Source organism: Mizuhopecten yessoensis, unplaced genomic scaffold, assembly GCF_002113885.1.
Source record: "Mizuhopecten yessoensis strain PY_sf001 unplaced genomic scaffold, ASM211388v2 scaffold6129, whole genome shotgun sequence".
NCBI classification, from domain to species: Eukaryota; Metazoa; Mollusca; class Bivalvia; order Pectinida; family Pectinidae; genus Mizuhopecten; species Mizuhopecten yessoensis.
The window spans coordinates 112,073-124,347 of NW_018406394.1; the positions used below are offsets into that span (position 1 = coordinate 112,073).

Here is a 12,275-nt window from a genome sequence, read left to right on the forward strand (position 1 = left end):
CAATTCCAAGTATTGTCAGTATGGCAGGTGGTCGTGTGCGTCAGAGTCACACTTAACTATTCCAAGTATTGTCAGTATGGCAGGTGGTCGTGTGCCTCAGAGTCACACTTAACTGTTCCAAGTATTGTCAGTATGGCAGGTGGTCGTGTACGTCAGAGTCACACTTATCTAATCCAAGTATTGTCAGTATGGCAGGTGGTCGTGTGCGTCAGAGTCACACTTAGCTATTCCACATGTCTCCTCGATACCAGTTTCCCTCAGCATGCCTTTAGATATTGTTATGCATTAGTTAATGTGTTTTCATCCGAACGATTCTTTAATGTGGATCAGTTCCTAATCAAGGAAATCGGCATCCATAGTTTATAGTAGTAGCATGGGGTAATTGGTATTGATGATGCAATTTAAATAGATGCTCAAACTTAATTATATCTTCAATTTTTATAAAGTGATCTCGTAATTGTCACTTCTGTTCAAATAATTATTTTGATATTTTTCAACAACTGATTCATTTTCATCATTTTAGGAAAGATGCTGTCATGTTGTTCATCCGTACAGATTTTCTACACATCCCTTCAGTTTATATTTTGATAATGATCATCGAAATCATTGATGAAAGCTACAAATAATTTAACTTTCACTTTGAAAATAAAATCAACTATTGTCATTTCTTTACATGCACTTGAATGCTTCTTTTTACTATTTTTTTTTTAATTTTTTTTTTTTAATTTTTTTTCAAAATCATCAAGATCCTAGTGATATAAAAACCGTCTTTACATAGTGTAAGTAAGTACCCTTTTTAGAACTGTACGGTATAATATCATACTATAAATACTCGATATTTGGCGAAATCTTTGTTTTCCCGTGACTTACTGGGGAGACTAAATCGCCAATTTGAATGTATTGAGAACAACTTTTCAGACACTAGAAAAAACTATCATTGTTGATTTCACAAACTCAACTCCTAGCAGAAGGTATATTTTCGACAATTAAGTCACCCAAAGTAGTCAAATACATCAACAAATACGTCTTAATTATGTGCATCAGTATACGATATATAATTATTCTGTTAATTATTTAATCAAGTAATACTCAAAATGGAGTATTAACACGTTGCTATGTAAGTTAATACTATCAAAGTTGAATGAACTGCAACAATAAATACTAGTTTGTTTGCAGTGCAGGACAATGCTTATCTACTATGTCATAATTGAAAATACAAAATTACTTTTAAAAAAGGAAAATCTTATACTAAAAATATCAGCTTAACTAGTTTTTTTGGGTGTTTTTTTTCCATTAAATAAAAAAAACTAGAGCGTTCGATCTCTTCGCTGATTTTTGTTTTGTATTAAAATTTAGTAATGTGTACTTACAACGAAAACGTGAAGTGTTTTAACACTCTGACCAATAATCTACTTTAATACACCACAATCAATTGTATATAGCCTCATTAAACTTAATTTGGAGCAATCGTAGTCTTTGAATTAGAGATATGTACTTTAATATAGAGGTTTGTAGTGTTTTAGCGTGTTGTCAATCAAAATTGATTTGAGGCATGTACGATGTTTGTATTTGTCGTGAGATTTGCTTAACCTTATATAACTTCTTTGTTTTCTCGAAGACAATACTTTGAGTTGCTTTTAGAATTTATTAATAAAAAAAAATCTTTAACGCAAAACGTTTACGCACTAAGTCAAATGCTTGGTGACGTCCGACATGTTTTGTTTGTTGTCAGATACTATTTTAATTTTAATTTGCTACAAGACAATTTTTGAGGTGACATTTGATTAATATAAGACATTTATTTGAATGCGACTGAGCCTTACCTCTTGCAGTGGTTGTATGGTCCATCCTGTCCCGCTGAGGAAATGTTAAGGTCTTCTTCTCATGGCCTTCCCCTATGCGCTTCCAAGCTCTTTTTGGGGTTTCCAAAGTGTTAAAATTCCTTATCTCGTCGAGGAATTTGTCACGGTGCATGTTCAAATGAAATCCTTTGGTATCAGTCATAACAAAATGCTCGGTCAATTGTCAAACATTGACAATAATAAAACTGTTAAAGTAACAGTGTTTAGTTGCTAATGCATCACGAAAAGATTTAAAGGAAATGAAAGTACAGCGATGGGCTGTTGTCAGCAAAGTGTTTCAAAGCAAAACAAACCAGGCTGGTATATCGTCCAATATTCTGCAGTGATCTATAAGACACGACTATGACTGATCAATACCCATCTGAAGGTGTCTATATGCGCTGTACACCACCAACCGAGTACGCCCTTCTACTACCGGCACCACAACCAATGCGCCCTATCTCTCTCATACCATTACATCAATACCGGCCACCGCTCCGTCACACCCAGGCTTCAGGTTCTCAGAACTCACAACACTATTCATTGAACACTGATGATATTTTTGTTCGAGTGCCACTTGCAGTGTCCAGGATTTTTTCTCTCTATCGGCGGTCCGAAATTATGCACATTTCATAATTATATCTACAATTGCAATCAGCGCGGTATATAGATGCTATTTTCCGATATTTCTGTCAGACTCTCGAAAAGCGCATTCGATTAATTCAGATGGATCTCTTTGCCTTCAGTATTTCCGATAACATCTTATGTACATATCTTTACGTCAATCCATTTGATTAGCTTTGAAAACACTCTCAATGAAATGTCAACTGGTCGGAATACCCAACAAGCTTCTGGTTTTCCCCAAACAATTTCTTTAAGATAAGAATCTGACTCTATCTGAAACACAATATGTTTGATCATGAAAACATTACAAAATGCCTTGTTGCGCTACTCATGCAAAATTTAATTGCATCAACCGTATTATTCTGATTTGCATTCGATAATTTCCATACTTATTATATCATAATGTACCCCGCTTTATCCCAATTCCCTGATTAAAGCTAAAAATAAGGTTAGAAAATACAAGACACACGATTTCTTCTTTGCCTTGCATGTATGCAATAATTAACATAAACACTGTCGTGCTGTTTGCGACACAAATCGCTTTTATTTATCATCGGGAGTACAAGAACCCACTGGCAATTATGCTCTGTAGGTTGGTTGACAGAAGAGTTATTTCATTGCCTAACCTTGATAATAAATCAAATCTCTAGTATTTAACTAAATAAGAAGGATAGTAAAAACGCATGTGAGCTGAGCATAACCTATTTCGTTCTCATGTCCTTCGTCCAGGCTCTTCCATTTTATTATTGGCCATGTATTCAGTGTGATCACAGCATTAGTACGTCTAAAATGCCGAGAAGCCCATCATCCTTTTACTGAATACTTTACCTCGAAAACTCCTTAAAGTTTTAGATGTCTTTATCAGAAAACAGACAAAACGCACAAGTTTGTATTTTTTACTCTTGATGTGAAAACAAGAAACCTATCGAACCTTCGAAGTAAGTACGTGTATGTAGCCTCTCTAGCTGACAAATCTTCTAACATCATTAGCCTTGCTATCCTATTACGTAAGCTGACGTAATAAAGAGATAGGTGTGATGGATACTGTTTGTGATTCTACTTACACTTGGGTGTCACTCTATACAGACGAGATGCTGACCAACCGTAGACCATGTTGATCCTCTATATTGGATCTCTGAATTGCACAGAAAATTGTCGAAAAGCAGTATATTATCGCATCTTCCACTTGTTCAACTAAATCAATTCCCGTACTCTTACAACCAAACTTCGCTATACAGGTTATACTTCCGCGTTAGTGTAAAGGAACGCATACATCATATGTGTAATCGAAATATTGAATGTGAAGTTACTTGACCTGAAATTGTTGTTGCAATGTTGAATTTGCGATCGTTAATTATTTTAAAAAGAGTTAAATATATCTTGTCAACAGCCATGGATGCAATAACAACAGTAAAATAGTAGTGTATGTAATAGCAATAATAAAATAGTCTTGTAAGTAGTAACAGCAGTATAAATAGACTTGTAAGTAGTAACAGCAGTATAAATAGCCTTGTTTGTATTAACATCAGTATAAATAGTTATGTATGTACAAAATGTAGTAACAGCAGTATAAGTAGTTGTGTATGATGTAACATCATTATAATTGCATGTAGCACTGTTTGTAATTTCAGCAATAGAAATTAGTTTTGTTTGTAGTAACAGCAGTATATAAAGTCGCGTATATAGTAACAGCAATATAAATACAATTGTAGTCGTGTATATAGTAACAGCAGTATAAATAGTCGTGTATATAGTAACAGCAGTATATATAGTCGTGTATATGTTACATAACAGCAGTATATATAGTCGTGTATATAGTAACAGCAGTATGAATAATCGTATATATAGTAACAGCAGTATAAATTGTCGTGTATATAGCAACAGCAGTACTAGTATTACTAGTCTTTTAAATAGTAATACAATGTAGCATAACAAGTCTTGTACATTTTGTACGTACATGTAGTAACAGCTATATTAATAGTTGTGTACGTAGTAACAGCATTATAAATAGATGTGCATGTAGTAACAGCGGTATAAATAGCCTTGTTTGTAGTAACAGCGGTATAAATAGCCGTGTTTGTAGTAACAGCGGTATTGATAGTTGTGTATGTACATTGTGTATACATAGTAACAGCAGTATAAATAGTTGAACATTGTGCATTGTGTATATATGGTAACAGCAGTATAAATAGTTGAACATTGTGCATTGTGTATANTGTACATTGTGTATATATAGTAACAGCAGTATAAATAGTTGGACATTGTACATTGTGTATATATAGTAACAGCAGTATAAATAGTTGGACATTGTACATTGTGTATATATAGTAACAGCAGTATAAATAGTTGGACATTGTACATTGTGTATATATAGTAACAGCAGTATAAATAGTTGGACATTGTACATTGTGTATATATAGTAACAGCAGTATAAATAGTTGGACATTGTACATTGTGTATATATAGTAACAGCAGTATAAATAGTTGGACATTGTACATTGTGTATATATAGTAACAGCAGTATAAATAGTTGGACATTGTACATTGTGTATATATAGTAACAGCAGTATAAATAGTTGGACATTGTACATTGTGTATATATAGTAACAGCAGTATAAATAGTTGGACATTGTACATTGTGTATATATAGTAACAGCAGTATAAATAGTTGGACATTGTACATTGTGTATATATAGTAACAGCAGTATAAATAGTTGGACATTGTACATTGTGTATATATAGTAACAGCAGTATAAATAGTTGGACATTGTACATTGTGTATATATAGTAACAGCAGTATAAATAGTTGGACATTGTACATTGTGTATATATAGTAACAGCAGTATAAATAGTTGGACATTGTACATTGTGTATATATAGTAACAGCAGTATAAATAGTTGGACATTGTACATTGTGTATATATAGTAACAGCAGTATAAATAGTTGGACATTGTACATTGTGTATATATAGTAACAGCAGTATAAATAGTTGGACATTGTACATTGTGTATATATAGTAACAGCAGTATAAATAGTTGGACATTGTACATTGTGTATATATAGTAACAGCAGTATAAATAGTTGGACATTGTACATTGTGTATATATAGTAACAGCAGTATAAATAGTTGGACATTGTACATTGTGTATATATAGTAACAGCAGTATAAATAGTTGGACATTGTACATTGTGTATATATAGTAACAGCAGTATAAATAGTTGGACATTGTACATTGTGTATATATAGTAACAGCAGTATAAATAGTTGGACATTGTACATTGTGTATATATAGTAACAGCAGTATAAATAGTTGGACATTGTACATTGTGTATATATAGTAACAGCAGTATAAATAGTTGGACATTGTACATTGTGTATATATAGTAACAGCAGTATAAATAGTTGGACATTGTACATTGTGTATATATAGTAACAGCAGTATAAATAGTTGGACATTGTACATTGTGTATATATAGTAACAGCAGTATAAATAGTTGGACATTGTACATTGTGTATATATAGTAACAGCAGTATAAATAGTTGGACATTGTACATTGTGTATATATAGTAACAGCAGTATAAATAGTTGGACATTGTACATTGTGTATATATAGTAACAGCAGTATAAATAGTTGGACATTGTACATTGTGTATATATAGTAACAGCAGTATAAATAGTTGGACATTGTACATTGTGTATATATAGTAACAGCAGTATAAATAGTTGGACATTGTACATTGTGTATATATAGTAACAGCAGTATAAATAGTTGGACATTGTACATTGTGTATATATAGTAACAGCAGTATAAATAGTTGGACATTGTACATTGTGTATATATAGTAACAGCAGTATAAATAGTTGGACATTGTACATTGTGTATATATAGTAACAGCAGTATAAATAGTTGGACATTGTACATTGTGTATATATAGTAACAGCAGTATAAATAGTTGGACATTGTACATTGTGTATATATAGTAACAGCAGTATAAATAGTTGGACATTGTACATTGTGTATATATAGTAACAGCAGTATAAATAGTTGGACATTGTACATTGTGTATATATAGTAACAGCAGTATAAATAGTTGGACATTGTACATTGTGTATATATAGTAACAGCAGTATAAATAGTTGGACATTGTACATTGTGTATATATAGTAACAGCAGTATAAATAGTTGGACATTGTACATTGTGTATATATAGTAACAGCAGTATAAATAGTTGGACATTGTACATTGTGTATATATAGTAACAGCAGTATAAATAGTTGGACATTGTACATTGTGTATATATAGTAACAGCAGTATAAATAGTTGGACATTGTACATTGTGTATATATAGTAACAGCAGTATAAATAGTTGGACATTGTACATTGTGTATATATAGTAACAGCAGTATAAATAGTTGGACATTGTACATTGTGTATATATAGTAACAGCAGTATAAATAGTTGGACATTGTACATTGTGTATATATAGTAACAGCAGTATAAATAGTTGGACATTGTACATTGTGTATATATAGTAACAGCAGTATAAATAGTTGGACATTGTACATTGTGTATATATAGTAACAGCAGTATAAATAGTTGGACATTGTACATTGTGTATATATAGTAACAGCAGTATAAATAGTTGGACATTGTACATTGTGTATATATAGTAACAGCAGTATAAATAGTTGGACATTGTACATTGTGTATATATAGTAACAGCAGTATAAATAGTTGGACATTGTACATTGTGTATATATAGTAACAGCAGTATAAATAGTTGGACATTGTACATTGTGTATATATAGTAACAGCAGTATAAATAGTTGGACATTGTACATTGTGTATATATAGTAACAGCAGTATAAATAGTTGGACATTGTACATTGTGTATATATAGTAACAGCAGTATAAATAGTTGGACATTGTACATTGTGTATATATAGTAACAGCAGTATAAATAGTTGGACATTGTACATTGTGTATATATAGTAACAGCAGTATAAATAGTTGGACATTGTACATTGTGTATATATAGTAACAGCAGTATAAATAGTTGGACATTGTACATTGTGTATATATAGTAACAGCAGTATAAATAGTTGGACATTGTACATTGTGTATATATAGTAACAGCAGTATAAATAGTTGGACATTGTACATTGTGTATATATAGTAACAGCAGTATAAATAGTTGGACATTGTACATTGTGTATATATAGTAACAGCAGTATAAATAGTTGGACATTGTACATTGTGTATATATAGTAACAGCAGTATAAATAGTTGGACATTGTACATTGTGTATATATAGTAACAGCAGTATAAATAGTTGGACATTGTACATTGTGTATATATAGTAACAGCAGTATAAATAGTTGGACATTGTACATTGTGTATATATAGTAACAGCAGTATAAATAGTTGGACATTGTACATTGTGTATATATAGTAACAGCAGTATAAATAGTTGGACATTGTACATTGTGTATATATAGTAACAGCAGTATAAATAGTTGGACATTGTACATTGTGTATATATAGTAACAGCAGTATAAATAGTTGGACATTGTACATTGTGTATATATAGTAACAGCAGTATAAATAGTTGGACATTGTACATTGTGTATATATAGTAACAGCAGTATAAATAGTTGGACATTGTACATTGTGTATATATAGTAACAGCAGTATAAATAGTTGGACATTGTACATTGTGTATATATAGTAACAGCAGTATAAATAGTTGGACATTGTACATTGTGTATATATAGTAACAGCAGTATAAATAGCCGTGTATGCAGTTACATGAGCACAACATAGCTCTGTAATTCAGAAACTGCATTAATTGTTTTGTTTTAGGGCCGTGATGGCCAAGTTGTTAAGGCGTCTGCCAATCTGCTAGCACTAGCCCTCCACCACAGGGTCGCAGGTTCGAGACCTTCGTGGGGAAGTCGCCAGGTACTGGTCGTAGGTCGGTGGTTTTTCTCCGGGAACTCCAGCTTTCCTCCACCTCAAAAACCTGGCACGTCCTAAAATGACCCTAGCTGTTAATAGGACGTAAACCACAAACAAACCAAACCAAACTCTTTTACACTAACTAGAGTAACAAAAACTCCATGTATCTCCATTTGTATTTTAACATATGATCTGCTACAAATGTGTTTTTCCATATTTTATACCACTTTCATACTAAAGGTTAATCATGTCTTAAAAATTTTGTTTAATAACTGTTATTTCTTTCTGAAAAGGCCAATGGTAACACAGAGAACTTGTTGTGAATACAAACGACACTAATTTGGATAAAACATCACACTATTTACATGTTAAAAAGACACAGATACCACCATGTCTGCATCATTAATGTTAAGTCGACAATATTTTCGTTGAATTTGATCAAATATGATTATCAAAACGCTACCTGCATTCCAAAAGGACATACAATGTACCAATGCACTAGAATCAGCCGATCTGTTTCTGTAGGAAGCTGTCTGTTTTAAATAGGAGCTATAAAGAATATTCTCCGATTTATTTATGCCTTTTTCATTTTTGTTGTTATGATTTTTGTCCTGGAATAAAATGAACATCCTGTACAATACACAATCCCCATTGTCATCTACATCAAGTATGATTACAATAGTCACCAAATTCTATGTAAGACGTGATCACATTAATGTGGCTATCTGTATCTTTCATTTCCATGGAAGAAACATTTCAGCCTTTTACATATTGCTCGAGATGCTGTAAATGTCCGGATGTGCATGATGTATAAATGTATGTACATCCAGCCTGTATAATACCAAATATAATGCGTAATCAGGGTTGTTAACAGGAGCAATTTTAATCTACGCCTGGAAAGGTGGGGTCAACATTTGGCCCCCACTTTGATTTCTTTTATTCTTTTGCCATATGTAGATACATACAAATGATCAATAACTGCATAAATGATTATTTGTAATCGCTACGGATAACCGTAGTGGACCTCCTTGCATAACACCAGGTTGAGGGACGGGGGTATCCTAACAAAGGGACAGGTAAATGTTACAGGCTAGTGTTATTTTGAAAATGAACTATGATAGTGTACAGTGTATAAAATTACTGTTATTTTGATACTAAATATGTCACATTGGTATACATGAAGTAAGCTTAGTGATACTATTAATTAGAAAAACATGCAAATTTTTCACAAAATATAAGATATAACCAACATTGTGAACTTGCCTTTATATAGTTACAATAGTAGTCTATATTTTAAACTTCTTTAAAAACTTTCCATATATGTATTCTGTCTACAGAATTATTTTTATGTAATATCAAAACCGGTTAAGTACTTTTTTAGCATCTCCTTTAGACAACTCCTTCTAACGAAAGTTTCCAGATATGACAACTAGCAGTTGTGCATCCAGGTATACATTTTCATTCTGAACCTTTTTTACGGAGTAATGGCCCTTTGATGAAAAATACTTGTCCAGACAACTTCTCTAAAACTACGGGACCAACTTCAACGGAAGTTTACAGAATTTGTAACTGCCTCCTGACATTGTGCATCCAAGTAGTATGTTTTCATTCCGACCGTTTTAAAGGGAGTTTGGGCCTTTGTTGAAAAAAACTTTGTCTGCCTCATAAACAACTGGGCCGATTTCAATGAATGTTTACAGATATGGTAATTACCCTCTGATGTCGTGCTTAAGGGTAGTATATGGCCCTTTGTTAAAAATCTTTGTCTTGACACCTCTGTCTTAACTACTAGGACGATGGCAGCAAAACTGGTTCATCTGGGCTAACACGATTTGGTATGGAAGTATGTTTTGGCATGGGGCATGGGTAGTATGTCAGTGACATATATACTTAAACAATTACTGGTGGGAGACTAGGGATTGTTTTGCAATGCTTGCCCTTAGTTAGCCTTTAGCTTACAGTTCTGGGTTATTTAGGAGCCGGGGTATAAGTAACAGTATCTTATATCGTAAACTTTTAACAAATAAAGCAAGGAAAGAAATCCTTGTCTGACTCCCCATACAAAATGTTTGTTTCAGCATAATTGATTTTTGTGACCGTGAACTAATGTCAAGGTCATCAACATTAACAAAACTTAAATTCATTCACATGAACAACCTACTTGCCAAATGTCAAGACCCAAGGACCTTCGGTAATAAAGGAAAAGTGGAAAGAAAGCTACGATTTTCTTTTTTTGAATCCAAAGGTATATATGATAAACATACCGGTTGTTATTTTTTTGAAATTTGATAGATATTATTTGTAGCCAACTTTTAAGCAAGAATGAAAAATAGACTAGTAATAGACCTATATATATTAAAAATGGAAAAAAAATCATTAGTAATGAAATTTCACATACTTTTTTGCTTAAATCTTAAATAAAAAGCATAACTCTTTCTTAGAATAGTGTAATATTCGGTATCAAAATAACAGATTGAATATGTTGCACATGATGTTATCATTTTATAGTAATTGTGTCATTTTTTTAGGAGGAGTTGTATTACCGCGCCTTTAACATCCACACAGGTGTAAGTCAATGAGGTCCCATTTATCATAAAATGAATTCTGAAAATAACTGTTCCTGATTTAAGCTTCCTATACCCATACCTTTTTGTATTTATCTTGATTTGAAATTCCAAGCAGCGGCCGACGCTAATGTTAAATCTCCATATACGTTGACCCTACCTTTTACGTTGATGGCCTTTATGCTTTCAACCTAATACATGTCAGTGTCTGATATGATAAAAGACAGGTCTTACCTATTTTTTGTCGGTGATGATGTGCAGTTTGTCGGAGATATCATAACGGGTGCCATATGTGTTGCAGAAATCAATTGCCACACTGGGTTTTACATCCGACATTTTGTTGGTGTTCAAGGTGACATACGTTTTGTTTTAGCATTCCTGCGGTTCCTGCTGTTGTGTTTTTGTATCGAGTTTTAGAAAATTAACATGGATATAATGGAATTGGTGAGAAATTAACCGTAAGACTCAATAACTTTATCCTAATGTGCTTAATTCGTTTCTTTATTTTGTTCCCCTCACTCTAAAGCGCGTCTGCTGTCACAGAACTCAATTTATTTCTCTAAAATATCGTTGTTTCTGAGTAAAACACATTTTCCTGGGTGGATCCTGTCAGTTTGAACATTTTGAATCGGTACTATGGCATGTGAGAAATATCTATTCGATTACACCCAATGCAACAACCTACGGTACGCTGCCATGAAAGAAATGACGCCTGTTGTATTAAGTTCGGTGCATCTGGCCTACGGTATTTCGCCATATGATAAATGCATGCCTGTTGTTTAACTCTCAGTGCAGCTGTCCCACTGAACGCTATTCAATGAGACAGGCCTATTCAGCCACGATGTGAGACAACCCTTCTGAACTGAGCCGATTTAGACAGGCCCAATTGACTACGCCTACTAGAGATGTCGTCTATGGTGGTTCTATGACAATAACTATTCATTGATGGCTTTCATTGTATAGGAATGTTTTTTGAAAGCCTTCTATTAAGCTTATTACTTTTTCATTGACATATCAGGTCGGCATTGTTCGATATCTACAATGTTACAGTAAAGATTTTGATCGTTAACGGGACAAATACATTATTTTATTGTCGATGTGATCAAAATCTCACTAGTGATTGTTTAATAATAACAAGTGTGAGGTCGAAATTGCATATGAACTAGCTGCTATATTTTTCTGGTGTGAGAGATTCATTTCCGAGCGGTATGAAAAGTGACTGGAACATGTTTTTGGACGTAGTATGTATGTGGGTTTTTTTCAAGTCTGAGGACGACCTATCTA

The 12,275-nt window shown here is 33.0% G+C and overlaps 1 protein-coding gene across 1 annotated transcript in view; it reads right to left on the reverse strand.

Moving 5' to 3' along the window:
• Window positions 1–2,275, reverse strand: part of LOC110451524 — a 103,054-nt gene extending 100,779 nt beyond the window's left edge. Inside the window, exon 1 of the mRNA XM_021499593.1 lies at window positions 1,824–2,275. Coding sequence (XP_021355268.1) covers window positions 1,824–2,004 — 181 coding nt within the window. The 5' untranslated portion in view covers window positions 2,005–2,275. The remainder of the gene's footprint in view (window positions 1–1,823) is intronic.
• Between the last annotated feature and the right edge of the window lie 10,000 nt (window positions 2,276–12,275).